This window comes from Harpia harpyja, chromosome 3 (genome assembly GCF_026419915.1).
Source record: "Harpia harpyja isolate bHarHar1 chromosome 3, bHarHar1 primary haplotype, whole genome shotgun sequence".
NCBI lineage: Eukaryota > Metazoa > Chordata > Aves > Accipitriformes > Accipitridae > Harpia > Harpia harpyja.
Window position 1 is genome coordinate 73,536,643 of NC_068942.1, and position 24,081 is coordinate 73,560,723.

Consider the following 24,081-nt stretch of genomic DNA (forward strand, 5'->3'; position numbering starts at 1 on the left):
TACCTGCAATTCTGTAGATGTCGGATTTCTGGACCCAAGATTAGAATGGGTGCGCAAGGTTTCTACAGAGGGCATGTGGAAATCTGACAGTAAAAACCAAGTGTATAGCTCTGCTTCCATCCTGTGCGGATATTTAACACAGGCATTTTGTGAAAGCTGGGTCCTAACAGAACAATAGTACTTATATTAAAGCAAATTCTGTAATGACTGTTGTGTGAGTAATGTAGACTATTATATCTAATTATACATTATATTTTAATTATATAAGATCACGTATATAGTTTAATTTAGAAATACTATGTGTAATTTTATCTAATTAATATACACAGTTTGTCTGCATATGAACTGAAGTCCCTCATAAAATGTGTTTTTATTATATGATTATATTGTGTATATATATAAAATATATAATATATAAAGTTTGATTAGATTATCTACTATATATAATCATATATAATTAATATAAATATTATGTGAAGCACTATGCAGTTCATATGCAACCTCTATCTTGTGAGTGTGGCATCCGTATCAAGAAAGAAAAAATATGTTGGCCGTAGCCAGTGCAGGGAAGTATGGTAGCAAAGGAGGGAGATGAGGTGGTGGGACTGCATCAGCACAGGGGACGTGAGACTCTTCAAGGCGAGACGTTTCAAGCAAGACCTGCCACAGCTGCCTCAAGGATGGGGGTGACCAGAAGCAATAAAGGCCTCCTGAGGTGTGGTCAGCAGCAGGAAAATAAACTGTGATGACTGGGAAAGGGAACACCACCTCTCTAATAACTAGTTTTTGGCTTGCTCTGCTGCCGTCCCTATTTCTGTGCTCAGTCCTTGGGACTATACCGAGGTCCAGCCTTTCTGAACCATCTTTCAACATCATCCTGGCAAACAACATATATTTTTAGAAACAGACATGCAAAACAAGAAGCCCAACCCGACACTGTGGTTGGATGCAGAGACAGCTCGTTTGGATGCAGAAAATTGGCTCCTACCTCCAGAGCCAGCGGTGCAAGCAGCAGCACTTCAGCAGGGCACAGACCATGGTGTAACAGCAGCAGTGTGCTCGATCCCCATTCAATGCTTTATTTCAGCTGTCTTTGCTGAATATATCAATGGGCGTTGTTTCGATCTTTTAAGAATTTTTAAAGCCCACATGAGACAAAACCCTGGCTAAGTTGAGAGAAGCCAACTGTTTTTCCATAAACCTGGAAGAAATGACTATATTCTTTTTCAAGGTATTGGGAAATCTATGTTCATTGTCACCAGTTTCATCGTGGAACTGAACGTGTAAGCCCTAATGCCTGAGCAGTGCCCTGCTGCTGTAACTCCAGTGAATGCAACTCCTATGTTGGAGTATTATCCCCACATATCTTCAAGCCTAAAATCTTCCCTCTTGTCAGCCACTATGGTGGAGTTCTATGACTATCAAATTATTTTAACATTATTTGAATGACATGAATGCATAATGCTCGCTTCACTTTTTTTAAAGTATTTATCGAGTCAACTGCTTGTCTACCAAGCTATTAAAAAAATATGACCAAGCTGATAATTTCCAATTCTCCAAATTATTCCAGCACAACAGAGATGACTTATTCAGTGGGCATACTCCAAATACCCTTTGTGTTTACTTTTCTTGATAGACATCTAAATATTAAAAGAGAGATTCTGAATTATGCTGGGGCAATATTGAAAGTTCCTCTCTGCTCTTATTGCCTTGCCAGGGAGCACCATTGTATCTCACATTTCTCTATCCCACCTCTAACCTCGTTTCCCAACTTCCTATATTACAACTTTGTTTTCTTTACTTGGTTCACAGGTAAGGCTGAGAACACACAATCAAATGGCACAAGCTTTCTTTTATTAGTGTTATTCACACCCTGACCTGTGAATGGACTGATGTTAGGCCTGCTCACAAGGGTGTGCTGCTTTACTAGTAACTGAGAAATGAGACGAAAAACAATGGGAATTTTCTTGTGTTTTCTTTGGTCCAAAGAAGAGAGACAAAACGTTCACTGCGATTATAGTAACGCATGCTCTGAAACAGAAATTCCTGTAGGTTATTGTGGAGGATGCAAGGGTAATCTTTTCTGTTCTTTTTCCTTTTTAGCAATTATGAATCTTTAGACATTTTGGGGAAAAATATGAGGCCACAAACTTCTGCATGTAGACAAGACTCCATAGCAGAGAAGACCAGCTACAGGAGTGAACTTGTCAGCACAATTCAGAAAGGAGTTAAAAAAATCGAAGACCCCAGCTTAAAGAGAAATGGTTTGCCAAGAGAAGGACCCACAGAAGAGAGAAAAAGAAAGGGAAAGCAGAGATCAGTGTGAACAGAAGATTTAGAGGAGTAGATGGAACTGAATGTCGGACTAGCAATGAGAGGAATGAATAGATGGCTGTGGAGGGATCTGGCCACCAACTCTCAGATCAAGCCCAGAGAAAGATAAATATAACATTAATCACCAATTTACAGACATCTCCTATGCTTTGTCTCCCATGACTCCACATTTTGTTAAGACATGGAAATGTATATATTTATATATTTTGCAATCATTTAGTTTTAACTAAAAAGGTATGTTAGCCAGCCACACAAACTTCTTCTGAATTTCTTCTCTTTTGCAATACAGAAGCCATTAATTTGATTGATTTGCTTCAACATTTTTTTGCATAGAACTCTTCCAGGTGCAGGTAGGCATATAACCTCATAAACAGAGAGAGAGCCAGGTATGGAAATGAGGTTTCATCACTGCCTCTTTTAAGAAGCCTCAGTGTTGGACTCAAAGACCTCATTCTGAAGTTAGTCAATTCAGATGAATTCTCCCCCCAAAAAGTGAATGGGTGTCATTCACGTATCTTGTAACCTAACTGGAGTCTGTCCTCCAAATAGATTAGTCTTGTGTTCTTTATAACGTTTTCATCTGAGAATTTACTCAAAAGAGGCTCCAGTGTCTACCTGCTCTTGGTAGGTTCTACTAACACTACCTGCATGCTGCACTGACAGCAAGCTGCAACTGCTAGTATTTCATGTAGTAACAGGTTTCTTCTTTGTGAAGATAAACAAATGTCAACTCCACAGTATCCAGGGATGGAATAGTAAGAGCCAAACTCAAGGGAAAATAGCCCAAACAAACCCAGTGAAGAGTTGTGTGTTTTCAGAAAGTCAAATATTCTCTTCCAGGACTCCTAAATACATATTTTTTCACTTTAGTGGTTAATATTCTTGCTGATGAAAAAAAAAAGGAAGCTAAAAATGCTGATCCACAACCAGCATAAATAAAAACCCCCACCAACAACAGAGAAAGCATTATTTAGAAATTAAACAAAATGAGACATTTCCAAGACCAATCCTTTCACTAACAGGAGGACAAGAAAAAGGAAACTAATTCTCTCTGGACAGTTTCTTTTACTTTGTCCTAGGGCATATGCTCCATCTCCCTTTGTCCCCCACATGCATTTCCACTGCCCCTGACAGTGCTGGCATTGACCTTCTGCAGCCAAAATAGCCCGGACAGAATGAGCCAGAAAAAGGGAGCCAGCCAGACCAAGGGGCAATGCAGCCATGGCCACAGACCTGGGGGAAAACTGCTATAATTAGCAAGGCCCATACAGGAATTGCAGAAAACCACGGTCCTCGTGGAGTTGCTGCCTTCCTGCCCCATCAGCTGCGTATTAGCTCATTCAGAGCAGAGCGGAGCAGAGCCATTGCCTGCAGAACAACTCGCCCACCCTGGCCTGACAGGTCACCTAACCAACATCCTCCTCCTCTGCCGGCGGAGATCCATCTCCAGACTGTGTGCTGTGGAGGGCTTTAATTAAAAGTTAATATTTACTCCATGTTCCCCCCAACCATCTCATTCCCTTCTCTCTGCTGTTTTTAACTCTCCGCTCAACTGGAGTTCGGAGCTGGCTGACCCTGGACCTTTATTATTTTACTATTTCAAAACCTATGGTATTGGATAGAAAGCAGAACCAGGCTACTCCCTGAAAAGTGAATATTAGTGACAAATAGCCAACGCCATGAGAAAAAAAGCATCTTTTCAAGCTGGAAAAGATAGGTGTTAATTACCCATGAATAAGCTGATTGTACTAGGTAGTAATGCTCAAGTATCTGAAAAATTAATGATTTGAACCATATTATTTCTCTTTCTGCAATGTCATTATGCTGCCTTAAGTCCTTTTCTTGCCACAGTTTTGGTACTTCTAGTTATCACCAAGTTGGTCATTTTTCTTCAGTTTGGAAATCCAGGAAAAACAACCCTAAAGCCTGCCAAACTGCAAATACAACGTTCACAAGCTCTGTATTTTCAAGTGACTGCCTACTGACTTGGATTTTTCTGAAGAGAACAGTACTTTTAAGAATCTTTGTGGAATATTTGTTGTATTTGATCGAGACACTTTTTTTCTATCAAATTGAAAGTTAAAGGATGTTGCCACTGATGTTTCTAGATCTCATATAAAAAGCTGATAAAAGGCCAGTAAAAACATTTCATGTAGTAGCTCAGATGCCATTGGAAAAAGCAAAAGTTTTCAGTTGTTATAACAAAGCACATTTCGGTTGCTTCACTATGATTTTTTTTGGCTCTTTTCCTTTTTCCCACTCACTGTATGGAGGGGTATAAACTCTTACTTTTTTGTGGGGGCTTGTATGATCAGGGCTTATGACAAAGTCTATTTCCAGCTGTGGAAATGATTCTCAGTGAACCGTCCCTTGGTTTTTTTTTTTTCCCAAAGCCTTAAAAACCATTCTTAAACAAAAATCTTAAAATAAAAAAAGTACTGGCAGATGATCTCACTATGTGCCCTGGGGTTTCCATGGCATTTAGTGAACCACCAGCGATTAGTACATTTGTTGAAGCGGAGCAGATAAAGGAATAACTGGGAACTGCACTGAAATAATCCCTTTCCTCTGGCTCTGGGGTCCCAGTGAAACCCGTCCTCAGTAGTGGAAGGGGTGTAAATATTCACCTGGGGACCTGGCTGTACCCGGGCAGTCTCGCTCAGGAAAGGGCTGTTTGCCAGCAGTGGCTCTGGGCACAGGAGCACATTTCTTACAGTTACTTCTTTCTGAGGCTGCTTTAACCCAGGCCCTTGCACGCATCTTGAATACCACCTGTTATTGGATTACTTGCAGCCAATATTGGGCCCTGCTCTGTGGGCAGGAGCTGGCCGATGCTGCCGTCGAGCACAAGCAAGAAGCCCAGGTGAACGGGAAAAACAGGAGGGACTCCCTGAAGCTGGGAACAAGCAAACACCAGCTCCTGTCCTGCCAATAAAATAAACTGTCTACCTCCAGATCATGAATGATCACTCTGGTTTGCCCTTCCATTGCAGGGGATTAAACGAGGGTATTTCATGCACACAGGGGTTTGCTGTGTGCCCGTAGCTGGCACACACCACCGTGGAAAAACAAGGTCAGTGCTGCTGCTGTGCCCGTGACTCGGTGTGCATCTTCAGGGCGTGTGGGCTGGGACAGAGAAAGGACTCAGCAGATGACAATGGGGCTCACTGTTTGCCATCGAGGTCAGCAACACAGCAGGGTTTATTTCTTAATGAAGTGAGTCACTTGATCAGTATCAAGTATCTGTTAATTCGAGTGACGGGGTGGATCCAAATGTTAGAGGACCTTGTTTTAAATATACCATTCACCGCTCTGGACTGGCTTGCACTGTGTAAACAACATCCGTGAGAGATGAAAATACATTTGGTTAATTCCATCTGGGGCTGTGAGGTCTCCTGCTTCCTTACAGAGCTGAGACTGATTTTCCAATGACACGTAATTCACCTCAAAGCCCTACATCCCATTACACATAAGCCTTCCCTTGGAAAGGGAAAAGCCAGAAGTACAGGGTAAATAAAAATCAGATAATCTGCATAGTTATCTGACTTCTGCACTTCAGTTTACTCGGCTGAACTGGCTTGCTGGTGCCCCAGAAAGGAAGCCTGTGGGAAACAGCAGCCAAGAGGGAGTAAGAAAAAGACTGCTCCTTCCACAATGTGCTTGTGGTGCAATGTTGGCTTCACCCTGTGCAGTTCTCAGCATCCTCAAACTTGCAATGAAATCTCGGGGCATTAAGGTGCACCTTAGCATCTCGGTGCTTTGTAGATGCAGGCCTTTTCATCCCGTTTGTTGTCACTAAAATCAGCTGGAGTTTTGCCTTCGACTTTAATGGGAGCAAGGTTGAGCCCTTTAATGCTTCATTCCTGACTTCCTCCATCTAAACAGGGCAGGGGGAACAACAGGAACTGACCTCAGTCAGGGGTGAGAAATACTTCATGTTGCCTTTCAGGAGGCCAGTGCCAGAGAAGAGTAAAATATTACTGATGGTTAGTATGGAAGCTGCCCGACTCCTCAATACACATCCAGAAACTGAATCTAAACTGTATTTGATGCTGCTGACAGAGAAAATCAGCTTGATCACTATGAATAGGATTTCTTCAGGTTCCGGTGAAGTACTTGGTAGCAAGGTAGCATTTGTGTGCGAAGTAGAGGGAAGGAAGGAGCCCTGGTACCAGTGACATACTGAAAAAAAAAACCTTTCCTCACCACTGCCCTAATGTCTTTGAGTTCAGCTGCCAACTGCTCGGTTGAACGAACAAACCCAATGCCTAATAATTAATTCCTCCTAATTTGTTAATGATGCTAACGGTAAACAAAGTTTCTGTTCAGTCTTGCAGAGTACACAGTGCTGTGTTGGTTCTGGCTGCATTTGCCCATAGATAGGAATCAATGAAATGAGAGCAAATAACTCACATTTTTTTTAAGAGGAGACGTTATATATACTGTGGAGTTTTGACAGCAGAAGTCCTCTTCAGTTTCTGATGCAATCTCTGTGAACACAGGCTGAGAAGAAAGTCTGCAGAGCCCAAAATGGCTGGGGGGTCAGGAGCAGAGAAGAGCGCTTTCTCTGGGAACACAGCAAACTGAACACTGTCAGCATTGAGTCCTATTCTTCCATAATCTGTTATCTCACATGAGTGCTTGTGTTTTCAGTCTTTCTTTGCTTGTAAAGAAAAAAAATTAATTTTCCTTTTCCTAAAAAAGGCAGTTTTGGAAGTATTTGGGGAGTAGGAGGAGAACTGAATTTTAAAGATTTTTCCACAATGTTCATTAAAGTATTTGGAAAGCTAACTCAAGAAGTAATGATAGTTTAGCTTTTTCTTTATCTTTTTTCAAATAGGAAGTTACCAAAAAATATGTTATTAATTAAAAGAATCCCAAGAAATACCTAGATTGACCAGTGAAAAAATACAACAGCAAAAAAAAAGGGAGAGGGGATGTAGCTTTGCCATTTTCTACCTCATGCTTGGTCAGCTTAGTTATATGTTAGCTTTGTTTAAACACCTTTCTTTTTTTAAAAAAAAAGGGAAAAAGTGTCCTTAAAAGTTGCTTATTTAAAATAAGTATGCCTATAGATAAATGGGCAAGACAGAAGTTACCGGGGAAATTTTAAATGTAGTTTTTAGCTGCTGCTAAGTTCTTGCTCAAGCAACTAAAATGGATGCCTGTAGTGCTCCTTATGGCAACACTTAGGCGATCCTTCCTGCTCACACGGTCCTGAGCTCCCTCCGAGCCCCACTGGCAGGTGCAGGATCCTGCATGGACCAGGTTCCTCCCCGGGGCAGACCCGCGTGCCACATCCCTATGTTTCTGAGTAATGTAAGTGACTCGGGCAACAAACACATGTGACAACTCACAAGCAGCTCTGCGAAGGCTTCCCATTTCACACTACACAGACACATGGTTCATCACTTTCTGCTGACTGCATCCTATGTATAGCGTGATTCAGTTAAGCAGCACCAACACTACAGGTTTCCAAACTCAAAACCCTGGCTTCAGGAAAGTATTCCTTTTCCAAATACTCAACATACACACGACAGAGGAAAAGGTGTGATAAGGAAATAGAAGAGCAGAACTGCAATTAGCATCTGTCACATGCTGAAGTCTGATCTGTTAGTCCTTAATGAAGGTCTTTGGATGCGTGAAGAGAAGCATGTTACCCTTAAAGCAGTATCCATGAAAGACAAGGATGCTGAATGTGCCAGCACCCAGCACAGGTCCTGCAGTGCCATGGGAAAAGAGCACGGGCTCAGTCCTCGGGGCTGCCTCTGTGCAGCGACCCACTGGAGTCGTCACAGCTACGTGCTCCAGGAGCAGGCTCAGCCCCTAATGCAACAGAATAAAGTTTGATTACACAGCCTTATTTAGTTGGACTTGAAGAACGTTTACCCAGGCATTTATTTACAGCAATAGAAGGGCTCAGCGTGTCTTACGATAAACTACTGCCTGAAGCCCATTTCCATCTGTAATTGTTAGCACAGCTGATGATTGTCCCTGGGTTAAAGGAATCACTCATTATTCTGGGCTGCACTTCGTGACTCAGCTCCTGAGAGCTATTTCGAGTGGCAGAGGAGAGAAGCTGCCAGGCTGGCATCCCCTTCTGTTTTCTTTGTGCAAATAGGATGTGGCTTTGCACGACAGGCGTTCGTGCTCTGCGAACTGTCTGAAGGGATTACATGGACTGAAGCCATAATCGTATGCTCTGACATTGTTGATGTATTATAAATGGTCCATTATTCATCTGCATGAAGAAAGCCAGAGGAATGGAAAATTAAAATGTGAAACTAGCGAGCACAAAAAACGAGCAAGTGATTCATGCTGTGTGGAAAATGGGCCTCACTGGGTGTAGGGTTGTAGTTCTGTAGAAATAAGTACAACTACAGGGGCTAATAATTTAGCTTATTAACAACAATATTTGTCTTTCAGTCCTGAAAAATGCATGGGCAAAAATGGCACGTGCACCCTGGGTGAGACTTTGTTCACCAGATCTGTTTCCCCAGGTGCCTTTCAGCTCTCGCTGATGGCGGAGGGAGGTGCAATTGTGTTATACCCCTGTGAACGTGGGGATAAGATGGCAGAGCAGATTTTGCCTAGCATGTAAACACAACAACATAACAACAACCATTAACCAGATTTGATCTATCTCGTGTTCCCTCCTCCTCTCATCTTCAGTCGGGTTCAGAGGGTTTCTCCTTCACTCTCTTTTCTGAGCCTTTCTCATTGGAGGCGTTCAGTAAGAAACACGAATGTCACCACCTTGCCTCCTGCTGAGCTGCAGGAGGGAGCTGGAGGGACTGAGCACCTCGCATCAGGTGCTCAGTGTTTCCAGCATGACCTCCTCAAACACAAGCTTTCTGCTTCCCTTGCTTTCAGCATTTTCAAGACTAATTCTGGAAACACATCTGTAATGCTGTGGCCTAGGACTATTCTTTCCCTGTTTTAGACTATTTCTATAGCCCATTTTGCCAAGGAACCACAGCAGAAAGGCTGAAGATTGTCTTTCCTGAGTATCCTCTCACTCCTTGCTGAAAAGGTTCTCTCATCCCTCTGCCGGACAGCAAAATTTCAACAGGGAAAAGCAAATGAAACATGGTTTATATTCAGATATAGAATTCTCACTCAAAGAGAAATGGATTTTTTCTCTACGGAAAATAATGGATGTCCTCTCCTGGATTTTGAACTTTTCCTTCCTTAAAGATTCTTCAGCAAGAAATGAAGCACCCGTTAACCATCCCCATTTCCAAACTGGTCATGCGCCACAGAAAATCAGAAGCCCTTGGAGGCAATGGGAAGTCCCCAAGCAACAACCTGAAACTTTAAAACTGGCAAAGGAATAGAGTGAAACATCCCAAATGCGCAATTAGTCAGTTTTATTATCGTATCATGTGTGGTCTCTGTGAAAATCTAGCCACATCTCACAAACTCCGAGACCATCAAAAAGATGTTGTATGTACACACCCCATAATAAAGTTATTAGAAAACCATGAGGAGGTTTCTAATGTGAGTCATGCTATCCAGGAAGAGATGAGACAGGGCAGTCAATTCACTTTTAAACAGCAGTGTGAGCCTAGTGCAAAATCAGCAAATCCAGACGACCATGGATACTGCAGACAAGTTCGAACAATGTTTTATTTACAGCCTCACAAATGCCTAAATCTCAACCAAGCTGCAAATCTAACTCCCTGCACTGATTTTGGAGGAAGGAGGGAGAGCAAGGATGCCAGCAACAGCTTTGAAGATTTATTTGCACTCTGTAGCACCCACCTAACTTTCCAGTAAACTTGGAGAGAGGAGGACCAAGTGTTGTGAGACAGAGAGGCAAGGGCATGGATGAATTGGTCCTGGGTAACTGCATGGCAGAGAAGCCTTAGTGAGATCTTAAAAGACAGCTTGGAAAAGAGATTCATTTCAGGTACAGCATTAATATTTCATTTTCTTAGTTTACACTTTTTTAATCTGGGGGAGCTTTTGACTTTTAAGAAGGGAACAAGTTATAACACAGCAGCACTGCAGAACAGCCCTTGGGGTGCCTACGAACCAGAACAGGTTTGGGAATCAGCAGCTCAAGATCGTCATCCAGTGATCTGCAAAAAGGAAAAAGTCATCCTACCAGATGTCACCTAGAGCCTTACCAGCAAGACCGCCTATGCATTTTAAGAAACAGTCACTTTATGAAGACCAGACTGACCAGGCAATAGGCAGAGCAGGAGAACAGGCCAGAGCCAGGATGGTGAGACCATTGGGTATGCGTCCTGAAAAAGCCAACATGAGACAGACAGGAGCCTGAAGCAGTCCTTCCTTCCCAACCACTGCAAGATTTTCTTAGCTACCTAACTTAGTTCAGTGGCCCTGTTTGTTCCGCCTTAAAACTTCCCTGTTTCTGGACAAAACATGTCCCTGCTGAGTACATCCATCTCTCAGGGCAGGAGGGGTTGGCAGCATATCAGCCCCTGCTTGGGACCAATCCCACAGATTGTAGAGCTGGAGAGAGGACACAGCAGACAAGAACTACGGCAGACATTACTGCAATACCTGCTGGAGGGATTAGGCTCAGGTACAGGTTGGACCTAGTCAAGGCTTGGCCAAGGAGAGCACATCTTCACCTAGACTGAACAAGGAGCATGGTGGAAACCTCCTGAGCTCTTTGAGACAGATACCAGCAGTGCAGAAGAAGCTGGAATTTATTGTGTGGAGCAAGGAGGAAGGGAGTCTTGGAGAGATGAGTCTGGTGGGAAACAGTCTGCTCAGGTGTGTAGCTAGGATTTGCCCCTCATGCTTTTTCCGCCCATCACAACTGCATTTCACAAATCCTCTAGCACTCAAGTTCATAGGGAAGAGCCTAGAGGAAGACTTTGAGCATGTATTAATAGTAATGTAGAAATTGGACAGTAAGATTTCTCTAGCCAAGGTGTCTCTAGTGATGGCCAGACAACACAATTCCCATTTTAGACCCCAAATGCTCACAGCAAAAGTTAACAAAGACCAACATACAGAAGACCCACAGCTGGAAATTTCAAAACTATTGTTATTCCCCTGGCAAGCTTGGAAATATCTGGCAGCTCAGCAAATAATTTTCAATCATGAAAGATTTAAGCTTTTAAGTGGCACTTTGCCAGCAGAAAGGTGGTACACATCAAAAATACTGTTTTTAATTTTGACTGCACCTGTTGACCCTGACCTGGTAGCAGATGAAACACGTTAAATGTTTCATAATGCATAAATAGTGCACCACTCCACGCAGGATGGACTCAGGACTTCCCATAGCATGATGCACTGAAAGTCTGCCCTTTCTTCTATACCTACTGGCAGCTAACAAGGCAACTAAAAGCTGATTTCAAAGCCACTGCTCCTTCCTGGGGGTTCCACAGCCTTTGTATCCTTTTGTCTTTAATTTCAATGAGTGCCATTCTCTATTTAATCTGAAAATAGGAATATCCCCCAAGTTTAGGCATGTCCATGAATCTGCACATCTCATCAGTGATCACAAGCAATGAAGGACAAGAACAGTTGGTAGAAATGAGGTTGTAGTTACAGGCTTTTGCACCAAGTCACACCTTCCCCCTTAACCTCTAGTCTGAGAAATCTGTGCATGCTCTGAGTCTGGAGGGGTGTCAGACAGTGTTTACTGAGAGCCAGCGTGGGTAGATGCCCTATTTAGGACTTTTCCATGATCCTTTCAAGTATCCATACAAGATAGAGCAGCAAGAATTACTAGAAAATTGACACCCTCAAGCAAAGACAGACTTTTATTCTGAAAAAACTAGTTAAATCCAATCTGCTGCTGTGTAACGTATATGCCAAAGGGACAAAATATGGTGTAAAATAAAATCTCAACAAGCTGAGATCCAGCTTACATATTTGGCCTGTTTAATCCAAGGATGAAAATAATTACACAAAGTCAGTCTAAGCAATCCCAGAAGGATTTGAACATATGAAATATAGTCATTGTGAGAAGCGGAAGGAAGGGAGAGCTACACCAGTTTCAGTTCCCCTTGGCTTTCTTAGACTCATGTGTGAATTTGGCCCAGAAAACTGTCTGGCATTGGGGATGGTGATCATTCATCCCTTCTATTTGCACAAGAATGTGGGAAGGGCTTAGAAAAAGCTCCTCTTCTCCCATCTGGGGGCCTGGGTGGGTGCCAGTTAAGTTCAATGATTCATAACCATTTCAAGAATCTCCTTGCCACTCTCTATTTTGCAGGCGTTTGTAAAGAAAGCAAATGTACACGTAAATTGCTCTGTCAGGACAGGGGGTACCCTACTTTCCTCTGTTTGTCACAACAGCAGTACCAGGAGAATGGAAATAAAACCCGTTTATCGCCTTAGCACACATCCAGCAAGATTTTCAAACCTCAGCAGCTGGGGAAAAGAGAAAGAAGAGACCTAACACACAGGTGGAAGCTCTTGATGTGGTATGTGATCAGAGAAGCAAGAAGCTGCATCTTCCCGAGGGCACCAGCCACCTCTCCTCCTGCACGTCTGCAGCAGCGACTGCAAGGCAGCACGAGGCGAGGCAAGGCAACGAGAGCCATGCTGCAAGAAGTAAGCTCCTACCTGGAAGCCGTGAGCAGGTCTCGGTCTCGGTCTCTGTCTCCTAGCTGACAGCTGTCCCCACCGTGATGAATGAGGTGCTTTGGGTCATTCATGGGCCCAGGTCCCAGGGTGGGGCGGTTGGGGCGGCTTCAGCTCCAAACCCCGCCTCGCATCATGTGAGCCCTTCACGGCGAGGTCTTCCCAAAGGCAACTCCCTTCACCCATGTTTCTGTAAGCCTTCATGAGCTTCTCTGTGTGTTGAGCGGCAAATTGCAACCAGTCTGCCTTGCCTTTGAATGCTCGCCAAGACTTTGTTTGTTTTCTCTTCTGTTTCAAACATTCTTTGTATTTCTGGCTCAGTTAATTAACTACGATACTCAGTTTCTCCAGTTTTTAAGTGCTGCCCAAATAATAGCTGATCAGATGTAAAGAGACTTTAAAGCCTAGGCTGGAGCTATGCTGAAAAACGAAGGTGCTGCTCTGCCTATGGCAGATTCATCCAGCTGACGCACATAACAACATCAGAGAAGAGATGGTGGCTTGGGGCTAATGACCATAATAAGGTTCGTGCCTTGGTTTCTGCAGTGCTCTGCGGCCAAAACTACCACAACTTTGCTCCCAGTCCTGGCACGGGTCACTGAATTAAGGTAATAGTGAGGTAATTAACAACACCTGCAGTTGCAGGAGGAGTGGCTGGGCCATAGAGGATGACACTAAAAATCTCACTGGCTGCAAGGGAACATCTCCAAGGGGTCCTCAGCAGCTAGAAAGGGTGGGAAGCCTGAGAAAGAGGCACCTGGGGAATGGGAGGACCTGCTCCGAGACCGCTGAGGAGATGAGGTGAGAAGAGAGACAGAAAGGCCGTGCATACCCAAGAAGATCAGGAGGAAAAGTGGCCTCAGGCATTTGCTGCAGTTCTCTCAGATGGATCCTCAAACTGTGTTTTAGAGGTTTGTCTGAGCTGGACTAATCTTACAACCCCATGATGTTGCTTATATTTATCTATCACAAGGCAGTCTGTCCAGGGGTTAAAACTGCAGTTTTCAGCCATGTGGCAGGCTGTTGTAATCCATCTCTATTACATAACCCAGCAAACATTTTGCTAAAGTTCAGTTAAACTGCAAGATTGATGATGGTGAGGAGCATATTCTCCTTTATGAATTTTTCCCTTTTGGAAATCAGGATAGTGGCACGCAAATGGCAGCTTTTCCCCTGCTTGACTAATTCAGTGGCCAAGCAAAGGCACTGTGGTCCCCCCCATAGCAGTCATGCTCTGCTTATTGAGGAAAAGGTTATCATTTCTCCTTTCCCTACTCACTCCTCCTGTGGCACAGGACAGAGATCAGAGTGTAAGAGACAAACGTGGCACAAGTCAAGCAAAGAACTGGAAACAGGGTAGGGAGGAGGTAAGTTATCCTTAGACCGAATTAGGTGGAGCCCAACTATTCTTGTGCTGTTTTGCTAAGGTCACTCCGGATTAAGAGAGGACACAAAGGGGAAAGGAGGGAGGGAGGCAAGAAAAGTCTTGTTATTTAGCTTCTCCCTGAGACTGTTTATAGGTTGCTTGACATATTTCATGATCATTCATGGCAAAGCTTTCCTAGGCTTTTTCCTTCCTCCTCCCTTTAATGCTGCTGCTGCCTTTCTGGTGATGCAGGATCTGTGTGGCTCTCCAAGTCTCATATTTTCTCCTGCTCCTCCTCATCCGAGTAGGGACTGGAACCCAACCCTGCTTCTCCCTTCTCATCAGGTTGTTGGCCCTTCTCTGTAATGTAGAGAACAGCTGTTGAAGGCTCAGAAAGTTTGGCTGTTGGGCCAGATCACCAATTGCTCTATACTTCACAACAGCTTGAGATCCGCTCCTTCACACTTTGCTGCTGAAACTTGCTTTTTTCATCTTTTTCCATACCTTGTGTTTTAATCCTTCTTGTTTTCCTAATCATTGCTTTAATCCCCATTTACTAAAGCTTTTTGTGGTCCAGCTACCTCTTCCAGTTACACTAGTGTGAATCCAGAGTAAATCTGCTGGTGTAGTTGGGTTTATAAGATACGAGATGACTGTATGTTCCATCAGCTAGAGCCAAAACCAATGTCACCATTGTCAGCATCTTTCTCGCTGTTGTTCCCAATATCAAAGAGAGACTGTAGTCTGGGAATAGGTGATACTAATCATCAGACTTGGATTTAAGTTGCATAATTTGCCTACTTCAACCTTCTCCAGATGCTTTTCAGCCATTAATTAAATATAGGAGCCCAATAAAGACAAAGGTAATAATTTTCAGGGTGAGGCACGAAGGCGGCAGCAATATTCTCAAAGGCACATACCAAGGGTCCAACCTGGCTTTGTGGTGAAATCCCCATTGATTTTATTACCTCACAGTCAGCAATAGGAGTCAACAAAAGAGTCCCCATCTCTTGTCCCTGTCCTACCAGAACATCGATCCCACTGGAAAAATGGGTGCCACAGAAGTGCTGAGTCTTCCATGGCATGGTTGTATTGAATTTGGGGTTAGTGGAAGAATCCTTTCTTGCTGTTTCATTAAATAGAGGCAGAGGGAACTTGGATATGAATGTCTGGGAGAAACCACCCCATATAGCATTGGCTTCACTCAGGGCTATCCCATTTCCTCTTCCAGCCCATGGCAGCAGGCTTCCTCGTCCCTCAGGAGTCTGGGGTGGGTTTACCCCTTTCACGCTACTGCTGAGTCCCAAAGGGATTTACTGCTGTTGATCATCAGTCCAAGCTGAGCACTGCTTTGGTACTGCCAGACCTCAAAAACAAAAGCGTGGGGAACCTGATCTGTTCTGTATTCATCCACATTCACAGCACCTCTCCTGAACAACGTGTGATGCGACAGTAGCTTAAAGCATTCTGCTTCATGCTGTGTGTCGTGAACTTTAAAAATAAAAGAGAGCGAGTCTGGAAAACTTCCCAGATTATGCAGTTCATCTACCTTCTCTGCCCTAAGAAAAAGGTGAAGGTGATAGGGCTATTTCCTCTTCTTTTCTTGGTACACAGGTGTGCATCATGTTCTAACACTGGGCTAATCTGCTGGTCCATCCCAGCTGTGTGTTTCATTACAAAAAGTTTGTGTTGAGGTGAGAGGGAAAGCCCTGTAGCAGTGAAGGACAGATGAAACAGTTTTGTTTCTTGTTTCTTATGTGTTCTAGGAATGCAGCATTAAATGCAGGTAAAAGAGTGCCTGCTATAATTTACAGTTAATTTACCAGCATAAATTTACTAATATTTCTCCCACAGTCATTTTAACAACTGGACAGATTTTTTTCAGCCTGTTCTGACAGAGGAACTCACACTGATAGAAATCTAATGGTGCAATTGTACTAAAGAAAACCCTGCAAGCCCAGCCAGGACTAATTACTTTAACCTCAGACCTGGCTGCTATCCCCACGGCAAGGCTCTGTGCAGGCACATGGGCTAGCAGGAACAAACTAATGGAGAAACAGGAATGAAAGGTTACACTTGTGCAACCCTTATGGCCCCAAAGATACTTCGACGCAAAATGAAGCTGTTACACCAGGAAGTTTTGGCACATAGATACTACTATTTAGCAGCAGTAGCTACTAGTAGTAAGCACACAGGGTTAAGCCTAGAAAAATCAGGATCCTGTAGGCATTTTCAAACTCATCTGTGTCTCATAACTGAATATAATTATGTAATTGTCTGTGTTGACATAAAGGCAGGGATGTATCCTTGAGAGATGGCTATTCCTTTGGTGTTTGATAGATTGGTGCCCTTCATTTCCTAGGATGAATGGGCTCTAGCATGGGCCGGCCAAGTTGGAGGAAGCTCCTCGTGCAGAAGACCAGCTCCACGTGCCTTTTCTTTGACAGCAATACTGGCCCTAGGAGCTCCTCGTTATCCCCTCCCCTGCACCTCCTCACTGCCACATCATCCCCAAAGGTGCACTCGAATTCAGACCAGGGTGAAAATAACCCTCCTGCAACCTCGCTGCCAACCAAAACCCCATGGGGATATCCCACTGCTAAATAACGCAGCCCCGAGCACCCCAGGGTTCAGGTTACCCGTGGTGGCTGCGCTGGCAGATGCTACAGGAAAGACGCACCGGGGACGGGATTGTGACTGGGACAAGGGCGTGCGGAGCTGTGGTCCCAGGAAACGCAAGGTCCGTCTGCGTGGGACACTGGCACTGGGTGACCGTGTGTGCCGCAGGCTCAGATCCAGGCTTATTTTGCAGCCGCTCCTCTGTATGGACAAGCCCAGCCTGGCTGTTTGTTTGACTGTTTGTCTTGGCAGCAAGTCCCCACATCGAACTGGGGGTGTCATTTATCTCTGGCAGCAGCAGCCATCATCAGAGCGAGTAGCAATAGCAGCAGCCCCGGAGGCCCTCGCTGGCGGGGGCTCTCGCTGGCCTTTGCTTTGCATTCTTCCACCTCTCGCACAGAAACAAGGGCCCTGGAAAAGAGGCTGGAGCAGCCAGAGTGCCTTGGACAGAAACAGACGGCACACAAACTGCTGGGCAAACGCATCACAAGTGCAAATTGCTAAGGGACAAGCGCTCTACCAAAGCTGACTTGAGATCTCTGTTAATTCTTCCTCCTCCTTGAAGTTTTGCAATGCAGCAGTAAAGAAAGATCAACGTTTTTCAGCTGGTTTTGGTTTGCTCCTAGGGTATGTCCCTTCCTCACATGAATCAGAAACTGTGGCAAACACAATGTGCTATGCCTCTAATGGGTACATACCATCCTCGAGTCTTGCAGTTAGGCGGAGAACAGCAATACACTTTATTGCACAGTGGATGGACAAAGAAAGCCTTGTTGCCTGTGGGACTCTGTCACGCTGATGTTTCTTTTCCACTTGGTGCTCATATGTCACCAAGGGGCCTGTGCGTACCCATTGGAAATAGAAGTGTGAAACTAATAACCAAAAATAAAAACTCTGGAGGCAAGGAGATGACTCTGGAGGGAGGGAGAACAGAGAGAAGCCAGAGGGATGCAATTTACTGAGCCTGATTCACAGTGCTGGCAGGGAGCTCTCTGCCAGAGCAGATGAATCAGATTCCCTTTCAGTCTGTGCTGGCACCACAGTTATTTTGGTGTCACCATGGGTAGAACGAGCGTATATTTGGGAAGCATTGCTGGACAGACAGCGAGTGTCTGCCGAAACTGAAACGGCTTGTGTCATTTTAACATCATATTCACTGAAAGAAGTAAAGAGAGGGAAAATGAAATATGCTGGCATGTCAGGTCAGAGCCTCCCCTGAGAGTCGGGGAGGGTGTTCCTCACCCGAGCTGGGAGTCTGGCTCCTACAGGTTTTGTTTATCTCTGTCTTGTAATGGGGCTGGAGTAGACACTGTTGCAACTCGTAGACAAACATCTTGAGAAAATATTTCTAAGAAAAAATGCAGCTCACCTGGCATTTTGTTTTGGATCCTCAAAATTTGTGGGACATATTCCGCAGCTCGTAAGACAGAATGGACACCCAGCCCTAGTCATGCCTTTGGCATCACAGATAAGAACAGAGGAGAAGGGATATCACCATGCTTTTAGCGTTTTTTGGATGTCCCAGCTTGCAATGGAGTCCTGCCCAGGGACTTTCACTGCTCTGGCTGATCTCAGGAACCCACTTTTGTGCTGTTCTCACACAGCACAAAGATGAACCTGGCAGCTGAGAAGCAGCAACATTGCAGTTCAAGTGCCCGTTTGGCAAAGTCCTAAAATATGTTTTGCTTTGACCCTGTGCTCCAACCCTGTGGCAATCAGGAGGCCATGCAAACTTGCTCAAGTGTCTTACTGAATGGGGTCTTTTAAAGACTGCCATTAATTTCTGGGCATTTAGATCACTCCCCAAGCAAGGTAAAGAATAGGTTTAAAAAAATGTTTGTGTTAGAAAGACCTTTATATTTTGGGATTTGGCCAATTGCCACAGTTTGCTGATGCAGACGTTCTCTTCTCCTACTTATTTGTTGTTCTGACTCAAAAATTATCCATGGAAAATGTTGTCTAGGTGTTCACCAACAACTGCAAAATGCTCCCGGCATCCTCCAGATGTCAGATCTGAGTGCGTGCTTGTGCTTGCCTGGCTGATAAAGAAAACTGGCAAATTTTTGTTTATCTGTTTCTCACCTGTGTCATCATGACAGCCAGCTAAAGCAAGGGCAGATGAATATAGCCAGCAGAGACAGCAGCTTACGAAACGAGCCTATTTTTAACAAGCCTTCCTTCCATGCTGTGGAGGAAACAAGGGATTTAATATGTGCTTCTTGATGTGGGATTCATGGTGCGGTTTTCCCCACCCTTGTTCAGATGAGCCTGCCTCATCACCATGCTAATATTACTTCTCTCTTTCTCCTGGGCTTGGTAGGCTTTCTCAAACGCATATCACATGCCCCAGGCAGCCAGCCAGCCTACCTGTCTGAGAAAAACAGACCTGCTTTTCCCTGCCACACCCTGACCTCTGAGGATGATAACCCCTTGCCAAGAAACATCAGCAATAACTGTTTGGAAAACAGATGCCTGTCAAGTTTCACGTGGAACTGGCTTTCCCTGCCATGTCCTTTCCCAGCACGGACCTTGTTGTCGGTGCCATGGCCCCGCTCCCGCTCTGCACCTCCCAGGCCAGGCACTGGGGTCCGGTTGGTGCCGTGGCACAACCCGGTGCAGAAGATGCTCCCCTTGCGTGTGACCCACCGCAGTATCCTTTCACACCACCAGAAAGCTGGTACTGGAGAGAGAACAACCCATGTTCGTGACATGGGAGAATTTTGTTTCCTTAGCAAAAAAAAACCCTCAAACCTTTTTGCTAATCAGTGGAGAAAGCCTGGAGGGTGGTTATTTGGAGGGCTCTGTTAGTGTTATGTTTTTATTTGTTTCTGTTAAGTAGCACCTAGAAGTCCCAACAATGTCTCTGATGTGGAAAATAGTAAGAGCCACATAACTAGTTTGTTTGCTAAACAAGTAAATCTGTGCAGGCAGACAAACATTAAGAAAATGATACTACTGAAAAAGTCAAATTTATGAAAGAAAATCTTTCCTCCAAAACTTATATCAAGTATATTTTGAGTAAATCATATTAAATTACTGTCTGGGTGTAGTCCTAAAATATTTGCTATAACCTTATACCAATGCATTTACTTAATCTAAACACTAGGTAATGAGCAGAGGGTTGGACTGTATCTTTTCACTGGGTGGAGAGAAGTGACTTATTCCTTGAGTTGTCTCCTCGATTTCAACAAGGCAACTTAAGCAATAAGATGCTACTTTGTACGACTGGGAGTCTGACAAGCAATTTCTGACTTTCCATTGTTGTGGAAAATATAATCCTAAACTATTTACAAAAGAAAAGCAGAAATAATCAGGCATATTTAAAAAAAAAAAAGCTCTCCACTTTTAGGCTATCAAAATGTTTACAGACTGTGTTTTGTAGATTATAACTTCTTCTACCAGAATAAATAGTGAGGAAATTTATTGCAGAATGTAGATAAACATAGGTTTTGTATATTTTAAGGAAAAAAAAGATACTGTAGAAATTTCAGATTCTTGGCATTTTTGTAGACACAACCTTAAGACTATGAGTTGCTTATTTTAAAACTGGCTAATCTGTACATAAACTAAAGAGCAGATTTGTAATTTATTGATACGCTTCTGCCAGCTAAGAACTGGTTTTCATTACTCTTTTGAGTCATTCCTCCAATCATCACTGTTCTGCTTCAGCAATATTTTATATTAAAATGTGTATATTTTCCCCTTTAAAAAAGAGGTAAAATTGCTAATTTCCTTCTGCTCTGCAGTAGGGAAAGACAGGAAAAAAAGCCCTTCTTCCAGAGTGCTGTATTGTTCAGCCGACAGATTGAATACAGAGCATAGGACACCTTGAATTTGCAAACATACACTACACAGCGCAGCTTTTAGCTATTGTAAATGCCCGGTAGATTGTATCATGCACTGTATCCTGCTTGTCGCTTCCTAATCGCTATGAGAAATGAAGGGCAAGCATGTGAATTAAGGCATGCAACACGAAACAGTTAATTTAGACACAACTGAATTTAATTTGTACACAAAGTCAAAGGCTTCCTAAAGCTTAGCTTCAACATAATGCAGCCACCGAGGAAAGTTTAGAGGAGGTAACGACAGGCTTTTCTTAACTCTATTTTTCCTTATCTGATTCATGCAGCATCAGAGAAAGCCACACCCTAGAAGCTGCAGGGTTTGCCTCGGAGGTTGATTCGCAGCTAGCAGAGCACAGAAAAGCAGAAGCAGAATACAGAAAAGTATAGAAAATATAAGCCCACCACTGGCTGGAGATCCTGGCCAGTTAGGAAGAACTAGATGAAAGCAGTCACACATCTTGGTAGATTATGGTGGTACAGCAATAACAAGAGAGGAAAACTTTGTCTTTTCAGAGGATCCCAGTGCAGAATCAGTCCCAATCCAGAGGAGGAGACGGACACTTTGTGATTCTGTGCTGCAGCAAAAGTGCAGCTAGACTGAAACTAAATGCTGACACACTCCTTAGCCTCTCGGTGAATATACATCCTTGGATGCCAACCAGATTATTCCGGGCTGCTCTGCATTGCATTATGCCTGACTGATCACTGCTTGCAGAGCTGGAGCTTCAGGTCATTGCGGAGGGAGAAAAGGAGTGATGTGGATGTTCCTAGCAGAGCCCGAAGACACTTAGGGAGATTGATGAAGGATACCCGGGCTGCCCGGCTGCCCGATTGGCTGCTGCGCTCCCTCAGCTCCAGTTGAGAGGGCAAGCTGACACGGAGAGCTCAGCAGCCTCCCAGTGATGGAGAGAGCCAGGAGAGCCCCAGGGGGAACGGGATGGAGAAATGGCAAGGAACGTTTCTGCATGCTGCCCTGGGAGAACGCAGAGAGGCGTGCAAGAAGGGGGAGCAGACCCCGGGATTTTCCCTTCCCTGCGAGGCAGGGATGATCCAAACCCTCCCTGAAGCCAGCAGAAGGATTCCTGCTCACCTGCCAATCCTTAAAAATCACACACTTAAACCCTGGTCACCCAACAAAGCAAGCGGCTCGAGACACATCCTAGGAATGAACTTTAGTTTGTGGCCAGCTACTTGACACCATCAAGGGTGAAAACCAGCAAAATATAAATTATACGTAGATCTTCAGCATTGTACGTACGATAACGCTCAGACATTTATGCAATGCACATCAGACAAAAAAATCCCAAAGCCCCTCTATGCCTTTCATTAGTAATTTTTACAAAACATGGAAATCATGCTGCCCATTCCGCATGCAACCAGCGTGGGACCAAAACCAGCTGCTGTACAAGAATGTGCATTAGGTCTGATCCAGTGCTCACTGAGATCAATGGGACAAGTTTCCCTGATCCTAGTGGGACCTGAGGAGAAAACGAGAGCAACCAGTGTGAGCCAGGAGGTGAGTGCTGCTAAAGGCAGGGAATTTGCCCATACTGTCACCTCTGCTTTCTGACTGTGAGTATTGCAGTGGTATTGGTAAGGAGCACAGAGTAGGAAGGGTCTTCAAGGCTTCATGCTAGAGTTGGCTTCCTTGGCATTTATGACAAGGAAGGCAACAAGTGTGGCTGTACTGCTTCTGGCACCCAGCTTAGATCATACCTAACCCTTACTTCATCTTAATGAGCATAACCCCCATGACACCAGTTAGCTGGGCCCAGCCAGGACTGTGGGGATTTGGTGCCTAGAAGAGCATAGGAGAGCCGACTCCCATCAGAAGTAGGGTCTGTGGACTTCTGAGGCTAGGGTTCAACTCCCATGGTTTCAGATGTCTATGGAATAAAAGCTTACACACTGTGTCCCATTGTAGTCAAAGGACTGTAGTCATCCAACTGTATGTGGTTGTTAAGAGACTGTGCTCTTGACTTCACTGTCTGTATGGACCATGCAACCTACAGTCTTGACTCCATGACTGTAGACCCTTGACCCCTTGAAATGCCCTGGGAGACCAGATACCAAGCTTAGGTGTAGAGACCTACCCTTCAGTTACCCACAGTTAGGTGAGAGGAATGCCACCGCAGGTGTCTATGGGACTATAGATGCCTGTGATGAGGTGACCTACTGCAGAGGATCAAGAGATGAGACCAAAGTTTGTGTTAAATACACTAGCCCATATTAACCAACTGCCACAGTGCTGGGCCAGTGCCTGTGACAGACACAGCCTTCACTATAGGGTGGCAGTGTAAGATCACAAGTGCTCTGCTTGTGTGAGTCCCTTACACCCACCTGGAACTCAAAAGGACTTAAAAAGAGGATTTTCACCATCTCAGCATGGTCTATTGAGACACCACTTGGGTAGGAGCAGTAGTGGCAGTTGATAAACATTTTGCTAGAGTACTATATTCTTAAGCTTTATATTCTGCTACCTATGCCTGATGGCATAAATCCTTGAACAGCAGAGCTGGTCCAAGGCCCCCAGCTTGTCGCTGCTCAAACATGAAGATGAATCAGAAGATAGAGAGGTGACTCAGGGTTTCTCTGTGCGCATAGGATGTGGTTTATCTCTATTTGCAGAATGAGCTGATCAGGAGAGTGGTGTGGCATGTGACAAGCGAATTATTCTTAGTGCAGCAGAGAAATAAAAACCCATGTGTTGTTTCCGACTGTTGACAGCCCTTTAAAAATTATGCTTTTGAACATAGTAAAATATTTAGTGAAGATGACAACAGTACGAGTAAAAATGAAGATGCAAGCACACACACACACACACACACACAGAGGAGAACAGCTCAACTGGAAGCTTCCCCTTATTTACTCATTTCAGCCACGTGTTTGCATCTACAAAGCCAAAATACTTCTTGTAGCAGTTCTTTTTTTGGTTAGCTTTATTTTTGCTTCTGGTATCAGTAGTGAATTCCTGTAAAACGCAGAAAGTGTGCACGATAAGGAATGCACCAATATGTCACCCTCCAGTGCAGGAAGTAGCAGGGCAGGACCTGGAAGAGATCCATAGTTGGGGACTAGATTCAAAGGAGGTTTCAGAGCTTGAAGCATGACGTGTGCAGAAGTTAGTCCAGCACTGTGCTGCCAAGCACCCCAGCTCTCTGCTTGGGCTGCTGTCTAATACTGAACACAAATACACTCTGGAGGTATCTCTTTTGTGTTGCTCAGGGATTGGATCTGCTTCCACATGTGCCCACAGCTGTCCTGTAGGAGAATTTCAGTCCACCTGGAATTCTGAGCCTGCTGAGCCACTGTATCTCCAGAAATGTTTTGTTAGGTGTCCTTGGA

The 24,081-nt window shown here is 44.3% G+C and overlaps 1 protein-coding gene across 1 annotated transcript in view; it reads right to left on the bottom strand.

The window, feature by feature from the left end:
• AHNAK2 (AHNAK nucleoprotein 2) overlaps positions 1–21,836 on the bottom strand; it is a 79,397-nt gene extending 57,561 nt beyond the window's left edge. The window contains exon 1 of the mRNA XM_052783368.1: positions 21,139–21,836. Coding sequence (XP_052639328.1) covers positions 21,139–21,193 — 55 coding nt within the window. The 5' untranslated portion in view covers positions 21,194–21,836. The remainder of the gene's footprint in view (positions 1–21,138) is intronic.
• Positions 21,837–24,081: the final 2,245 nt, after the last annotated feature.